The sequence below is a fragment of the Athene cunicularia genome, assembly GCF_003259725.1.
Source record: "Athene cunicularia isolate RWA chromosome 3 unlocalized genomic scaffold, athCun1 chr3_part1, whole genome shotgun sequence".
In the NCBI taxonomy this organism is placed as follows: domain Eukaryota; kingdom Metazoa; phylum Chordata; class Aves; order Strigiformes; family Strigidae; genus Athene; species Athene cunicularia.
Window position 1 is genome coordinate 118,116,054 of NW_020799097.1, and position 17,955 is coordinate 118,134,008.

A 17,955-nucleotide genomic window follows, 5' to 3' on the forward strand; every position below is an offset into this window, starting at 1 on the left:
ATGATTACAGAGTGGCTTCGCTCTGCAATGTACTATTGCTGATTAGACTTCGTGCTCCTTAAGTTCAATTTGTGGCACATGCCAGAGGATGCAGTCATTTGGGTTCAGGTAGCATGGCTGGAGCTCTTTATTTATAGTTGTGCCTTTTTAGCTTTGGATCATGTGGCAGTTTTCATCCTGGTATATCAACCTAGTTTATATCCTGGTTTCATACTTCTGCTCCAAAACAAAGTCATGCTTCCTAACAAAGGCAGGTTTGGATAGAAATTACATTACCTTGTGCCTATCGGGACCCAATCTGAAAGCAAAAGGAAGTCTGATTTCTTCAATTGTAACACAGTACTGTCTGTTACAGAAGCTTGAAAAGAGCGGCCTTTGTTTCCTAGATCTGATAGTTCTGCCACAGTGATGGGTTTGACTGAGTAACTTATTCCTTCCTATCTTGTATGTGAATTTGAATTTCCAACGGAAAGTGCAGTTTCTCTGCTTATCACATCCAGCACTTGCATGATCTTGTATTCAACCTGATTTTTAAGTATTGCCATCTTTAAAATCAGGTTCTTCTTTAACCATAGCTTCAAAAACAAACTAAGGATAAATTTTGTCCATCTTTGTTCTGCTTAATAATTCTGCTGTTTCTTTGTGTCCACACAGGATTTATTTTTTTTAAAAAAAGGTGTTGAAAATATGTTTCAACATACTGGCTGTGGTGGCTCTGGGTTTGCTTTTTTGCATTATAGTAAGCAAGTTCTTAAAAACCTTTGTAAACAGGTGTCTACTGTTTTCAGTCTGTTGTAAAATTTACAGAAATAGCAAACTTATTTGAGAATTAGTAGATCAGACCAACAGTCCTGACAAAACAGACTGCAGAGAATTAATCCTGAAAGAAAGCATACACCAAGTCAACCAGTTTTCAAAATCACAAAGATCTTTCCCAGTAGTGTGCGTGAAACCAGCTTGGCTGGCCCAGTATCATAATTTGCTGCCACCAAAAAAGTTGATGCTCCAGCTTCTTTCAGCCACACACTACCAGTTTTTCCTTTATGCTGGTTCTGGCCGTGACTTGACTCCTGTTTGACTGGGATACAGTGCACAAAGCTAGCAGAAAATAAGTGAGTAGCTTTCCACCACCATACAGAGATGAACTGGCTATGTTCTCTTGAGCTTGCAGGAATGGGAGCATCCAAAAGAAAGCTGAAGCGTGGAGTTAGGACTGTGCTTTTCAGTGAGATGAGAGCTGGATTGGCTTCTTTTACCATCCCCTATCACTGCAAAAGGGCTTATTCTTTGCTAGCACTCTGAACAAGCAGCTGTGTGTTGCTTTTTCCTGGGGTTTATGCTGTTAGGTTATTCTGGTTACCTCTAAGTAGTTGTCTCCAGCAAACACTGGTAGCAATTAACCTGGGGACAGTGGTGTCCACTGCTCTGCCTGTTTACAAAGCTAATAGGTATCTGTGCCCCTGATGTGGTTAATCAAAGATACTCTGAGGTAGGCACAGTTCATGCCTTCTTACACACAAATCTTTATGCATGTTAGTTTGCATACTGCAGTGAACAGTGTTACCAATTAACCCTTAACTAGCCCATGCTACTCAAGATTTTGGAGAAAACAGTAGAAATGCAACTTTGGAAGGGAAAGCTGTAACTATATAAAATCTGTTTTTTCTGCTTCTGTGCCAGCCACTTCTGTTTCAGGAGAAGCAGTAGCCTCTCTATTCCCTGTGCTGCTTTTGTCTCCCATCCAAAAAAACCTTGCCAACAACCTGGTATCTCAGTAAGCACAGCCTGGGTGCCTGCTTTCAGGAGGCTTCTGCCAGCTGCTCAGCATAAAAAAAACCTGCAGACCAGTCTGTGTCACTCAAGACGGCATGGGCCCTTCCAGAGAAACACCAGCTGGACCTATTCCCTTTTCCCTACGTGTGCCATTTCACTCGGATGCCCAAAGGAACTGTGCATATATGGAGCAAAGAAGGTATTTAATTCAGCAGTGCCATGATTATGTAAAGCACACTCTGACAAGGGTAGGAACTGTAAAGAACCAAAGATTGCGGGAGAGTGTGCTGACAAAAGGAAGAATTTATTGATCTAAAAACCTATGTTAATACTTAAGAAAATAAGCAAACAAAAAACCTCAACGTGCCACCTTCCTTATTCAAGCTTTCAACTTTTGTGCATAGTTATTTCACAGAAGACTCATTTTAGACATTGGCACCTTGCCCGGTCCGTTCTCCATTGTATAGTGCAGTTGTATAGTATCCAAGTGCTTCAAAAACAATAAAATCACCTTCCCTGATGATGCTGAAAAAAACCCATTCTTGTTTTTAACAGAGGGGAACATCGTGACTTGGTCAGGAAAAATACTATCTTAAGGAAAATGGAAGCCAGAAGTGCTCAGTGGTGAGCCAGTACCTTTACTGTACAGATCTTTTTGCTCACAGTTGGTTTTCAATGTGGAAAAGCTGCCATTTTCTTCCCTTGAAACAATCTTCCCATAGATACTCCCAAGCCCTGAGTTGTTTTTCTGTGGAGTGGTCAGTTGTCTCTTTTTCAATTCCTGTGACTGGTAGTGTGTTTTATGGTCAGGTCACAGAGAACAAGAGTTAGTTAGGGTCTTGGATGAGCAAGAAGAACATTTTAAACAAAAAAAAAAAATATCCTCAGGATGTTAAGATTGCTCTGGGAACAAATGGGGTACAGGAAGATGGGAAGTGGGACTTTGCATAATTTGACAGTCCAGCTGTGACTGTGTCAGTAATGTTTCTGTCACATCACCTTGTCCATTCATTCTTTTGGCAAGTTGCATTTCCTATGGGAGTCAGCTACGATGAGGGGCATCCAGGGATAGTGTTTCTTCTCAAGCTTGTTCCATGGTATGCAGCTTAGTTTCCAACATGCAAGTTGCAAATGCTGACAAGAATCAGATGCACCTGTTCTTCAACCATGACCCACTCCACAGATGCAGATTTACAAAGCCTAAAAAGATAAAGGACTGAAGGGTGTGTACCAGTTGAGCTGAGTAATTTCACTGCCAGAGATATTTTTAGTATAAATTGTGTACTTGCATCTAAATTTAGAGTGATTATGCTAGAAGTTTTGTTATACAAAAATAAACATCTGCTAAAGACTGAGGGCAACTAGGGACCACAAACCATTGAATGCACTGATTCACATGTGGTAACACTTTTTCTAATGTGCCCATTGAGATTTCTTGCCTAAACTCTACCTTTATTGCCTGCTTCAGCAAAGCATCTTGCTCTTTATCAATCTTATCAGAGCTTCTTCAGTTATTTCTCTGCTGTTCAGACTGTGAGAGGTGCCCTGTCTCTTCCTCAACAGTATCTGCTCTTGGACTATAAGCTCCAGATTTTTCCTTGCAAAGCAACACTATACAGTATTGTGTGCGTATATACTGTGTGTATAACCTTCACATTTCCCTGGGCTCATCTCTAAAATCTGAGAAGATTTATAAAGATACCACAAATTCATTTATTGTATGTGTACAGAAAGTGTTGTCTGCAGGAGTACAGCATGCACACTTTTGTGCTTAACAAGAAAGGAGCAAAGGGGTTTGCTAGCCAAGGGCAAAGAACTCTCTTCTTCAAGCTTTCAGTCAAAAAACAGTCTAGACATTTTTATCACATTAAACAGTCTGGAGCGTTTAATAGGTATGTGACAGGAAGAAAAGCAGTCTGAACTAGCTGACCAGTTTTCTTATGGGAAAAGCCTGCTGGGCTCCAGTTTTTATTCTTTGCAATGGTAATTATTATGCTGGAAATGCTTAATGGTGATATATGAAGCAAAGCTGGTTTTAGACATCTAAAAATGTTACCCTCACTTTCTATTGGGTCTGCTGTGCTTTGTGTGTGATGCTGCTCTGATTTTGATGGGCACTTTACTTGTGTGTGCCACTTGTTACTACGTTGCAGGAGGCCAGACTGGATAGTGACAGAAGCAGTTAAGCACCACAGAACACTTCAGTGCATGCAGCAAGGGCAAACAGCAAAATGTTTTCTTTCTGTCTCTGCTAGGGTCCCTTTATCAATTTTTACAGTGTAACAAGTTGCATCTGTTGATTTCCATTGCCTTCCAAACACTTTAAACTTCCACCATTTAATCTAGAATCAGTTCCTTTACCTTCCCAGGGATTTTGCCCATGTGTCCCATGGTTTGTCTGCAGCACAAGGGAATGCTGAACTCCTTGTCTTTGGGAGCCCTGCCATCCCCACTCCTGAGCTGTCAATAAATAACCCCTCTGCTATTGCTTGGAATGTTGGCACTGTTCTTGTCACTTCTTTCTTCTATACCCCCCACACATAGACACCAGTGTTTTGTTTTGTTTTGTTGGTGTTTCTTAGTGTATATTCCATTCTGTTCCTTCCTTTCCAGCCTTATTGCAGAAACCCAGCTTCATACTTGGAATAATCTCTAAAAATAGCCTTGCTTATGCTATCCCAAACCATTTTCATTTCACCTATTCCAAACTACCTACTGTTCTTGTCTTGTGAAAATGCTGCCACCTTCCCTCTTCATTTTAGCTGCATTGGCCTGTTTGGGCGCTTCATCATTCTGTTGAAGCCCACATCAGTGTCAGACATCCATCCTTGCTTTCTGCATTTTTTCCATTGTTAGTTCCCTCTTCCTCTTTTCAGTTCTCATGCTCTTCCCCACACATCTGTTTCATTTCTTTCTCCCCTAATGGTTGTTCAGAATCAAGAATATTTTCATATTCCAGCATGATGTGCATACTCTCCCCTTTTCTGGAAGAGAAAGCACTGCTTATCTTCCTGCCTGTGTGAGTGTGTTCCGATATGTACCTGTCTCAGCATGAGGGCAAAGGTATCTGTATTCTCCGCTCACACTACGTGTGTCCCTTTCCTACTCAGTAGAAGTAGAGGTCCCAGTAGCAGGTGACAATAAAGATGATAAGGAGTCTTGGAGAGGTATCAGCTCCCCCTTTCATTTCCTGCTGTTCAACACTGGATCACATCTTAAATGTTAGGAATGTAGAGAAAGTAAGTCCCCTGACTGTGGTGTCTCCAATTGGTCCAGAAAAATCTGAATAAATTGAACCTCTCAGCACGCTGTAAAGCCTGCTGTTTATTATGAGATGTCAAATAAGTGTTCAAAATGGGCTGTGTACGCCAGCAATGCCATACCAGCACTCCTAACTGGCAGACTGGCTCTCCTTTTTGTCTCCATACTGGACAAATAGGTTACATACCAACACTTTTATTTTTATCCCTTTGGAATAAAAGTGTCCAAATCATCCATTTGAAGCAATACAAAAATTGAGATGCTCTTCCTCCAGAAATTTCCATATATATTATGAATAGTTGAACAAGCCAAAATGCATCCAGCAGGAAGATTTGGAGAGGCTGCTGGCTTGGAACACTCTCCTACCCTTCTCTTTAATAATTGACATGCCTGGTTTTGCCCCATTTTTTAAACAAGCGATACATTAATATTCAAAAAGACATTTTAGGGACATTGATCTCAAGTAATGTAAACATCTGAATACCTCAATCATAAGTATATTAGCACTCTGAACTGTTTTATCTGATGAACTATTTTATCAGATAAACTTATCTCAGATGTCTCACATGGTCTCATTTTACCCCAAAGAGACAACAACTGTCAATTTGATAATTACTGTTATGATGGGAAACATAGCATGATGTCAACAGTTTTTAAAAATATTTGATTAGTAGAAACATATATGCAGATTACATAGTTTCTCTGAGGCAGGGATTAGTGAAAGAGACTCTGATGCCATGTTTTATGCATCGCCATCTTCTGTTCATGGTTAATGATGAATTTATCAGCTAAGGGATTGGTGACATTTATTTTTATCCTTGGTCCCATTACTTGCACAATCTTCCTTATTCTGTATCCATTGCTTTTAGAGCTTCTGGGTAGTGGCACAATAACCATTTTAAAAGAAATCAGGCAAATTTACAAGAAATGCTTACTCTACCACCTACCTATGATGATGAAGTAACAATATAATAGTAGTAATAATTTAAAGTTCAGAACCAGTAACTTTTCCTCTTGAATCTGTGGGAAATTAAAGCTATAAATAGCTGATAACCTGGTATACTTCAAGCATGGCTGTCCATATTTGGACAGCTGTCCTGCTGGAAGAAGGGCTTCTAGATTTACAAATTATAGGCAGGATTTTATTTTTAGCCTTGCCTAATTGTGATACATTGTGCTTAGAACTGTGGTAATCTCCTCTTCAGCAAAATGCCCAGTTGTTTATTTACGAGTTAATACTGGATGTTATTGGTGATTAGGGTTGTATAACATAGCTTTTATCTCTGTAATATCTTGCTGTCACTGTTTTCAAACTCTATGTTCATAAATAATTAGCGTCACTAAGCGTGTAACTGAGACAAGTCTTGCTAGTCTCATTCTTTGGGGGAGGATGTGCAGATGGGATGAAGAAATGGCAAAATGTCTATCCAGGACTCCAGAGCAGTCTGGCTAAACCCCAACTGTCACCCAGATCTCTTGGTTCCCAGCTAGCCCAAAGGGGCTGTGTTTTTCCTGAGCAATTGGTGATGAGCGGTGTTTCTGCATACAACAGGTAGAATGTTTGGGAGTAAGCAAAATAGGCAAGTTAGGCCTGTACAACAGTGTTTGGGCCAGAAAGTTTATGTTTAGTTTTACCACATCCATTGAATGTCATCCCAGTTCATAGATCTGCTTTTTACACAGTGATGTTGAAGTGCACACCGTGAGCATCATGTGTGTTTCTTTTCCTGATACTGACCAGGAGAAATCAGAGAAAAAGCCTTCGTTAGGGACAATTAGTATGTTCAGGGTTTTTTTTGTTTTTTCTCCTGTGACTTGAACCTGAAATCTTGGCATAAAAATAAAATCCACCAACCATTAAAACTAAACCTCTGAGGGAACTGCAGTCTGCGCCAGCCAGGAATTAGCTGGGGTTGGTTACAGCTGCTCAGCTGCTGCCTTTACTTGAGCACAAGTTGTGTCACAAGACTGAGGAAGTAAAAAGGCTGCACCTACAAATCTCTGCTACCTGGGCTTTGGATTTACTGTGGCCACTGGGGCTGGGTGGTCAGAAGGGCGATGGGTAATTTCCATTCCAACCAGCTGATAATGCCGTGCATGTATTCTCATACCTCCTTAGCTGAGACGATTCAGGGAATGACCCAACATGCCAGTGAGCAGGATAACAGGGGAAGTAAATGGATGATGAAAACAAGAAAAAGGATATGTGCAAGGAAGAAAGGAGTGTACTGATCCAAATGCAGATGCTAGGTCTATTTTTCTTGCTTTTAATTCCATATTATCTTATTTAAAGAAGGGGATACAAAACCCACTATCTCTAGGGTGTAAGATGGGTGCTGAGACAAAACGAGTAGCATTACAACTTTTAAAATAAATGCAGAAATTTTCTGATGAGTGCCATGAGTTAAATTGCACAGTGACAATCTTGCCTTAGAAGTATAAAACCCCCTGTATTTTCATGGTGACTGTAGCTTGTAGGCTTTATCCAGGCTACCCAGGAATTTGTAATTAATGTAAACTTTCAACAAATGCCTACTTTTAACACACTCCCAACTGTCAAATAATGAATGCAGCTTTGTGATATTCATGCATTTTAGACCCCTGGAACAATTGCCAAAAATCACCGTAGCTTTTTTCTGAAATTTGAAGCCAGCAAATGTGGTTTGCTCCTGTTTTCTCAGAAATCTAGAAGACTGGTTGGAATTGAATCCTGCAGTTTATAATGTCCTAATGTCTGCTTTCCTAATTTTAGATTTTAAAGTAATATCTATGTTCCTCACAGCTTATTAGTTTTTATAATATCTGTATATTTTGAACAAACTCCTATTTAAGTCATGTCACAACTTTATTAAAGTTTGGTTTGAACTAAAGTACCTGACCATAGAAGGGATTATTTCAAACACACAGAGATTTAGAAGCTATTACAAAAATGTGATCTTGACCTTTCATTACATTATATTAATACAAGGCCTGAGTCTGTGTCATTGTTTGGAAACAGACAACTGTGTCCTCAGGACACGGTCATGGAGCAGCTGATATTTGTAATTTGTTTTATTTTTGCTTGAGGTACTAGCTTGTATTATTTCCAAAACTTTTCCTTGCACTTAAAAATTAAAGACTGCTGATAGTAGTCTGGTTTGGAAGCTTGCATTGCTTTTTCTATGATAATTGTAGTTAATAATTTGGTCTTAGAGTTTTGCAATTGTTTTATGTCCTAGGATCCCCGAACTCTTGCATTCATAACAGGAATGATGCTCACTTAAGGTTATTTGGTGTTTATCTGTACTCACACCTGAATTCTTCTTAGGATTTTGATTTCAATTAAATTTTATGTCTTCCTACCACATTAAAGAGCAGGAATTACTTCTGCTTGAGATCTTTTAGAGCACTAAGCCCTAGAAGGAGGCTAAAAAGAAGAAACTGAAGTTCTAAGTGTCAGAATTTCTCATGATTTTAATTAAAATAATTGACACAAATACTTAATACAGGTGTACCTAAAAGGGAGAAACACTGCTCACTGGCTTAAAAGATGTGTTGTCTGACAGCTCCAGATTAAACAACAGTAGAAATTAAGTATGGTAGTATTTGTCCAAAGAGCATATTAAAGACTCTGTTTTTTTAATACATCTGACAAGTCCCTTTTCCTTTAGGCTCATTGCTATAATTATATAAGGTGTCAGATTTTACAAGAACGTAAATAGAGAATTTGGACTTAAGTAATTCAGAAAATACTTGAGATGTTTTGCAAGTGCTACATGTTTGTGATTTTGTGATTTTATTTTTTTAAGAATATTATTCCATGAAGTAGCCTTTGTTTTAACACTGTCTTTAGTTGAAAGCCAGAGAGTGAAGTAAGTAAACTTAATAAAAGTCACTGCTGGTTAAATCAAGATACATTATTTACATACATCACATGCTATAGCAATTGAGAGATGATCTTGACAACTATTACACAAGCCATTGCGTTTGTCTAAGTCCAGTTTGCTACCACCTGGGGAGGAGATGGCTTGGGGATGCTTGATATTATACTAAAAATAAATCTTGAATGCCTTTAACACTTCTGCTTAACAAAAGATAAAACTTTTTTCACATCTTCCACATTTTTAGACAGTTTTATATATGGTTAATTTTTATTACTGGAATGAGACAAAACAGGGAAAGTTCTCAGGAAAGGTTCTTCAGAGACTCATGTTACAAAATGAAGTTCATTTGACAGGTTAAAAGCAAAAAGTTACTGTTAGCTGTATACTGTGTAAATTAACATAAATTGCCATTTATTGTATTTTTTCATGAGTCAGACTGCTAAATTTGCTGTACAGTTAACAGCATTATGAGCAGGTCCCCCCCTGAAGTCATCCCTTGGGAAGATCCATGCCTTTTGCCTTTACTGTTACGAAATTGAAAACGTGAACACCGTATTTTCTATCACTAGCAGGAAAGAACAACTTAATCAGCAAAGTTTATAGTTTTGTATGCATGGTTAATTATTTTTTAACGCTTATTTACTAACTTAGACTTGTGATAGCTCTGCATTTTGGCTTACTATTTAAATCATACTCTTCCTAGGTATATGTATAGATAAGCTCCTAGTACTGCGGTAAGAGTTTCCTTGTGGACTGTGAGTAAAAAATTACCTTTTTATTTTAACAATTTGCTGTTGAAATTGCCAAGTTGCTTTCGTTTTTCCTGGCATTTCAAGTGGCACCTATCTAAAGACTTATTTTGGTCAGCAAGTGAAGCTAATAGCGTTAGTTTACAATGTTGGCACACAGAGACCAATCTCAATCCTTTCAGAAGCGATGTGATGAATCCAGATTATTTCAGTGATCAATTTGAATCAATTCAGAAGTGAAAATTGTCTCAAGTGACTCTGTGTTGCTGCTGAGCGTAGAAATAATTTGCCTTGTCAGGACTACAAGTATTTCTTCTGAGGATGAGATGGGTTAATCATCTTTCTGTTTTTCAGTGGAGTGATGTTCATGCCATCAAATTTAGGCTCCTTAAAGTTGAAAGAAAGGCGCTTAATTTAGGTTCAGATGATTCAGCTCCACTGATTGAAAGAGGCCACATGATCAGTAGGATTAGTGTTTGAGCAGGTGACAAAATGAGATGGTTTTGTTGTTACTGTTGTTGATTTGTTTTTTCTTTGGGTGGGTGTGGGGGTGTGGAATTTGGTTGTTACTCCGTTGCATATAAGCATTTATCAGATTGGATTTTTCTGCTGATTCTGTGTTAGTATTAGCCAGATAAAGTTGTCTTTTAACATTATGACCATAATTCATACTTTTTATTCTTTACAACTTAAAAATTTATATAATTCATAAGAAATAAATGGTCTATTTCTTGCATTGAGTTTATTGAATATATAATATCTGTTGTTTCACATTTATATTTGAGAATTTATGAACTTTGAGTTTGCAGTGACTTCTGTGGAAGTCCGTTCTCTTAGAGAATTTGGAAATGTTCTTTTTTTCTGAAATATTCCTGATGCTACTGTAAACACTTGTTTTAGGATTTTTTTGAGGTTAGTGTGTATGTGCAGGGTTAAATTGTTGGTCTGCACTGGGTAAACCAAGCTGATATATAGTCCTAATTTTTTGCCTCAGTCTCTGATAGGCAGGCTCCCATTAAATCAATTAATTTAGGAGCTTGTGAGGGATTAAACCTGAGTGAAACATGTGACTGAGGAACTTTTCTTAATGGCTTGATTGGATATATTTCTAATTGCCAGAACACAGTCTTATACTGTTGCAAACATACCAGAATAAGTTTATTTATAACCATTATGACTCTTTACGTACCATTTGTGTCTCAGAAAGGGGAATGACCACCCCCCACCAACCCCTCCCCCCCAAAAGGATGGGTGGTAAACACTTGTGGCAGATAATGAGAATTTTAGAATGAATGGGAAGGCTGGGAAAACCTGTAGATATTAACAAATCAGGAAGGCCTTAGGACAAAAAGAAAATCGTCTAAGGAAGCAGGGAGATTATGTTTGGGTCCTATGGTCAACCCTGGGAATTCTACTTGTTAGAAATAATGGCTGTCATCAGACGTGATGACTGAACCACAGTTCAGACCTTAAGTTAAGGCAAGACTGTCTCATTTTTAGCACTATGGCATAAGCAATCATCGTTTTCTGCTGTCAGCAACAGATAATTTCTTAGTTTAAAACAGCTCTGCATTGAGCAGCATCACAGAAGTTGTGTGAAATGCTGAAGAAGAGGTTGGTTAAGAACAGGCCACTTCTTGTTTTAGTCTAACCTCATAGCTGCCCCTGCATGCCAATGCATTTCAGCAATTGAAACGAAATGGAAAATGAGACGAAATGGAAATGAGACTATTACTACACAATACACATTCAGGCGCCTGAGCTCTGTTGTGTATCTTTGGTTGCTTCTGGACCTTGTTTTGGAGAGAGCTGTTTTAAGTTGCGTGCATTAGCTTTGGCAACAATGCATTTAAAAGTAACTTGCTGAAAAAGATTTCTTTTTTAAAAAAAACAAACCCAGCAGAATTTGACTATGGAAGTCTGGAGAGCTGTGAAATCTTGGAATTGCTTTATGGTATAGTATGGATACTGCAGAAATTCAGTATTGTGGCTCTCACCATTTCTTTTTACAGAAGACTCACGCTGTAGTGGCTTTCATTTTCTAAACTTTCTTAAAACCTATTTTGAATTTTGAGTTCTAGTGTAGAAACTGAAATTTTGTGTTTAAAACCCACCGTCTCTGCATTTTGCATATGGTAATGCAGGTACATTTACAGCCAAATAAATTTGACGCTGAGGAGTAAATGTATGAAGATGTGAAATTTCTTCCTGTAAATCTCTTGAAAACAATTTTAGTATTTGAATATGAAAGTATTTCAGAGCCTTTTTAAAAAACGAAGGAGGCATTTCTATAAGAATTTCAGTGTTGTACTGCCTGTTTAGCCTTGGACAGCTAGTTTCTCACTCTAGTCTAAAATGCTGCAGGTAGACTTTCTGGAATGGGATGAACTCCATAAAAAAACCAAACCAAACCAAAAATTTATAGCTGATGTAGATCCAGGTGTCTTTGTTATGAAGAACCTTGTTTACCAAAGAGGTAGTGAAGGATGTGTGCTTCAAGGAGGAAAAGAGTGGGAAATATATTAGATTTTGATTTTTTTTTTTAAATTGCTTCTTTGTATCTGTAAGAAAAATATACATACCTGGGCAAGATTGCTAAACTCAGCATAGTGTTCTGTGGGTGTTTATACTTCACCCTTGAAACCCATACAGGCAGTAACTGGTACAGGTTTAGGTGGTGTGATTCAAAGAGGTAAGTGGTGAAATGGCAAACACAGAATCTGGAGGCTCCTCGCTTTTCACACAGCGAATAGTGATTCATTCCAGAGACAAAAATAATAATTACTAAAAAAAAATCACAAGTATTGTTCTAATATTCAGGGCTAAGCAATCTGCGGAAATTGTGAATTACTGTGTTTTAGACTGGGGGGATCAGCTCTAAGGAATACTGCTGTCCTTTCCAACAGTGTCTCAACATTGACAGGATGTTTATGGGATCCAAGGAGTATCCTATCCATCATGCTAGTCAGCCCTGTGGGTTAGTTTAGATTATCACCTCTTTCCCCAAACATTTGTCTGCTTTGTATTAACAGAATCCCTTCCTCCTCCTGTTCAGCCACACCTTGTCCTTCTTTTGGTCAAAGAATGAAAAAACCCAGGATATATAGTTCCTACACCCCAGATTTAATTTAATACAGCCAAGCTTACAAAAATGAGAAAGAATTTTGTGTTAAATAATGCTGTTATGATTAATTTTGTGTCTTTGCTCTTTGGGTACTCTGGGTGAATAAAAAGGTGCTTTTTTGATGTGATTCAAATAATTTCTTCAGGCAGAAATTGGTGTTGAATGAAAAGGAGATAACTCATAAGGCATTTAACTACTGCACTTGAGAGACTTCACCTACTTCTCCCTTGTGGTCATTGATTAAGTCTTGAGGTGTATTTTATATGAGTGCTCTTTCTGCTTTTGTGATCAAAAGTTTTTCAGAGGCAGTTTCGTACTTTTAAGAACCCTAAATCAGTGAGAAGATTTTGGGTTTAATTTTAAAGGCTGTTTAAAAGATTTAAAATTAAAATTTTACTATCTTTAAATTTAGTTCCTAAATCTTCTATCTCTCCTAGTGGAATCTTCACACATTTCATTCTTTTAAAGTTTCTTTAAAGACAGTAATTCAATTCTCATCATAGCGAGGGCATATGCATGCACATATTTGCAACCATATGAATGTTAGAATGTCATGTTTGTTTGGGTTTGGTGATGGGTGGGGTTGTTTTTATTTTTCACTTTCTTTGAACAGCTTAAAAATTGATGAATATTAACTGATGTCCAAAGAGTGACAGGGAAGTATTGTATTTCATTTTGGTGATCCTAAAAACTAACAGGGTTATGGAAGAATGGATTTTTGAGAGGAGTGTAAGAAATGTGAGGGACTGAAAAGAGCTTTTTATAAAGGCAGGGAGAATTTTCTTCACCTTCTGCACAGCTGCCAAAGCATATGGCTCAAAAATCTTGTTTGTTACAATTCATCTGACTCCTTGCTACATGTACTCAAGCCATCTTTCCCTCACACTTCATCTGTCTCAGTTCATCTGTAAACTGTATTGACCTGTGAGAGAGCAGAGCTAGAGAAGAGATTGGTAAGATGGTAAATAACAATGCGCTTGAGTCCCGGAGACAACTTGATTGCTTGATAAATTATGAGCAATCAAGCATGTTTTCTTGCAGCTAAATGCAAGGATATGCAAATACGACGACTGTAATTCTCGTTTGTATGGCAGAGGGCTGGGCTGGGCTACTGTGTCCTGGTCCAGACCCCTCACTTCAGAAAGGCAGATGGAAAAGTGGAGAGGGCTCAGACTGACTCCCAGGTTTGAAAAATGTGCATTGCAGCAGAACGTGAAGAGCTCGATCTATTTAATTTATCAGCAATGAAGTAATGAGACAACTTCATCATACTGTGTGAGTACCCGGGCAAGGAGAAGATATCTGTAAGGGAGGGTTTTTTATGGAGCTGTATTTCTGTGATTAGATGATGAACTCAAAGTTCAAATTGGTAACAAAATGCTTGTTTGTAGTGCTACGGCAATTAGTCTTTCTGAAAGATAAGTGTCTGTTCAAGCACTCTTTACATCCAGGATTCAGAGTGCCAAATGCTGGATGGAATCTTATGACCTGTCTTACACAGGAGTTCAGAGCAGTTGCAGAGCTTATAGGTTTTTAAATCTGGGTCTGTCTGGGGTTCAGTGTCAGTAAAAAAGGGTAAAGGCCATTTATATTGGCTAAGGACTGTGAAAGAGTACTCTTCACAGTCTTAGAAGTGTCATCACATTTCTTATGTTTTGTACAGAATGCATCTGCTTTTCCCACAAGGACTTCACATGCTGGCAGCATGTTATTGCTGCATGAATTTGAAGTAACTTTTCTTCTTGGGAACATTCTGACAGCAAAAGTCATTTAAACAGATATGGGAATGGTCGATATGCCATAAAAATGGAGTGTTTATCACTTCAGGTGTGAGACTTTTAAGGATTTGTTGTGTGGGGGGTGGGGGGTGGGGGTGTTGTTTCTGGTTTCAACTTTGCCATTAACAAAACCTGTGAAGTCAGAAAACAGCTTTCTGAACTGTAGCTTTGCTCTAAGAACAAGCACTAAGTTTTCAAGGTGTTGTGATTATACTGAGCTACTGTTTGAAGTCTGTGAGCTGTATAGAACAAGATGCCATCCTGCTACTGCAGTGGGATGGCTGTCTTATTACACAGCTTCCTCTGTGGAATGAGCAGAAAGCAGCTCTGAGCTGATCTAAACTGGTAGAGACCCTAAAATTGTAAGTGTATTTTTAAAAAGCAACAAAAATTCAATAATTTGGCATGTTCCCTGAGAGGATCTCAAAATATCTCGTGGTCCTCATGAGGAAGGTATTATTACTCTTTTACAGAAAAAAAAGCACAAGTCTGGCAAAAAGAAAAGTGAGCTTTCGCTAAGATACTAAATGTAACTGATCACTTCTTGGCCCTAGTTCCTTGTCCTGTATTTTGTTCAAAGCATCTCTTAATCAGGGGAAAAAAGTACAGATAAGTAGCCTTAGATATTGTTTAGCCTCTTTTTTTTTTTTTAATTGGAGAGTACAGATATGTTGTTTTGAATTTTCATCCCATTTTCAACAAAAGTGAAGACTTAATGGTGATATATAAAAATGACAAATTGTATTTTTTTCATAGTTAAAGAGAATGAATTTGTCTATCTTATTCCTAAGGCTATGGAAAAGTGATATGTATTTTTAATATTTCTGTATCAATGACCAAAAAAAGGCAAGAGATAGAGATGGGAAGCATGAAAATGTATTTTGCATTTTTTCAGTAGTAAGAATATTTTTTTGAGTAGAAAACTATCAAAAATAGTTGTGGAAGCTGATGTTGGACAGAGTCTTTTAACAGTATCCTCTGAGTTCTTTTGTTCTTGTTCCTTTTCTTGTTATAACATTTTTGATACAAATGAAAACAAGAGAGAAGGAGGATGCTGCAACATTCTTAATTTTTTCTTAAACAGTTTCATCTGTTCTGGGTTTAAAGTTTAGTCAAAGTAGAGTTTTCTGTCTAAGAACACTGTTGAAGTATTGTTACCTAACTGGTCATATTTTAGTATGCTCTGCAGTTTTGGCATATATGAACACTGCAAAGATGATTTGCATAGCATAGATTACACAGACTGTCATGCTCTCCCTTGAATTTTATGTATGCTTTTTATTTGTCTCAGACAAACTTTGCTTGGGCTGAGTACCTGCACTGTAACGGAGTAAGAGCTGTACTGGTTACACTTAGCCCTGTACCGTGCTACTAGAGCGTCAGTAGTAGGTGGGCATTGTCGGTTGTCAGAGGAGGGTGAGGGCAAGCAGACAAGAACAGGGTAAGGTGCTGTTCGCCTGCGAGACAGGCAGTAGTGTCTGAGCTCAGACTGTCGTGACTGTGTGCTATATTCATCCTCAATATACCGACTCACAGAATGATTTGCTGACATCTGTGAGCCAGTCTTATCTTGCTACTGCCAGATGTGTTCCCTCTCAGGCAAGACTTTCTGGTCCAGTGTATAAAGGAATTACCAAGATACTATGTGTCCTAGATGGCATTAGTAAGCAGGAACAATGCAGATGCACTTCAGCTAAAATGAACTTCAGTATTTCAGAGTGGGTAGTTAGGCTATTTTCTGGTGTAAAGCAGTGTAACCTAGAAGGCATCAAGGTGTTGGAAAGGATACTGAATAATTTGTTAGTCTTTATTGTAAGGTCCATATGTTATGACTTCTGCATTATATTCTAAATTAACAGTTTTGTTCATGTTCCTACACTTGCAGAAATGCACAATACTACTAGCTAATTTTATTTAATGCCCTATATCCCTAAACTCCCTATGAATTTTGACCTATATATTATCCATATCTTGAATTATATATAAAGTACCACTGAAAATACCCAGGACTTGTTTTAATATAAATAGATTTTGAAATACAAAACACAAAGGGAAAATGTGCTTTGCCTATGTAGTATTCAACTTAGAATGTTAAAAAATACATACACATATATATATATATATATATATATATTATAATCTGTTTATGTAGGATCTGACGTTTTCCTTAAAAAAAGAAGCACTCGCATATATTACAGGTTGTGGTATTCTGTGTCACCTAGGGCTGCATTAATCCCAGCCTCATTATACTCCAGAAGTGATGTAGCAGATATTTAAGCTAAAGTAATGTTAGAGTGCAAGTGTTTTTTCAAATAATTAAGTTCAGACACACATTTTACAAGTGTTTTTCATTTTAAAGTTATGAAACAAAAATACTTTCATGAGGAAAACTCTTGATTTGGAAATGCACCGTGACTTCTTAAGACTTCTGTGTGAAAGGAAAAGCTAGAAGTAACTTTTCTTTCCCTGCTTGAGACTTTGAAATACTCCTTTTAAAGGCAGTAATTGAACGCTGCTTTTTCATTCCATTTCAGGTTTTTCTTCTATAATCATGGCAAAACCTTATGAATTTAACTGGCAGAAGCCAGTTCCCTCCTTTATGCAAGATGGAGCTGTGTTTGATAGATACGAAGAGGTAAGAGGCCAGTTGCATTTCATTTGCTATTCCCTTCTAAATATGTACATGTTACAGAGTATTTCATGTTTTGCTTTCATTGTACACAAATAAACTTTCATATACCTCTAGAAATGTGTGGGTGGAGGAAATATCAATACACTTTATTGCTATACAGATTTTTGCTTTTACAATAAATAACTTAAAAAATATATTTAATCCCTCTGATTTGAAATAAGCCCTGAGGAAGTGAAGGGGAGATTTGCATCAAAACATCTGTAATGTGCATAAAGCTCTCATCTTTGCAGATTATTCATAAAGCACATTACTGAACAAAGGGAATCCTTTCATTTTTTGTACATCTATCAAATGGAGGGGGGGATATGTCTTTTTTTATATAGAAATTGAGGACCTGGATCTCACAAGGGAAAGTAAGAGAACATAAAGCATTTATATCCTGATTTAAATGCATCATTTGAGATCTGAAGTGGTTTTATCTACTTTAGAAGATCAGCCTGTACTCTGAACATATCTGAAATATGATTACTATGATCCCGCTTTCAGCTGTGCTTTAATCCAAATTTATTAGAGAAATGCAAAACAGGCCATTTTGCATGGAGAGACAAAATAAAGTGAACTGAGACATTTACCTTATACTCAGCATTGATATGCCTGTGAGAATAATTTTATCAGCAACTGTTTTTTAATCTTGTTTGGACAGGAAATCTCTAAAAGTTGAAGGTATCTCAGTAAGTGCCTTCAGGGATATTAGTATTTTCCTCTTATCTTTTGA

General features: G+C 37.7%; 1 protein-coding gene across 10 annotated transcripts in view; it reads left to right on the forward strand.

The window, feature by feature from the left end:
* The window catches only part of PLCB4 (phospholipase C beta 4), a 199,978-nt gene that overhangs the window by 87,329 nt on the left and 94,694 nt on the right, over positions 1-17,955 (forward strand). For 3 of the 10 annotated variants that reach the window (XM_026845082.1, XM_026845083.1, XM_026845091.1), the window contains one exon: positions 17,083-17,183. In XM_026845082.1, the coding sequence (XP_026700883.1) occupies positions 17,100-17,183 (84 nt within the window). In that variant the 5' untranslated portion in view covers positions 17,083-17,099. Of the gene's footprint in view, positions 1-530; positions 536-1,969; positions 1,973-13,558; positions 14,046-17,082; positions 17,184-17,955 lie in introns of those variants that run through there. The other 7 variants (XM_026845086.1, XM_026845088.1, XM_026845089.1 and 4 more) reach the window with 4 other exon arrangements.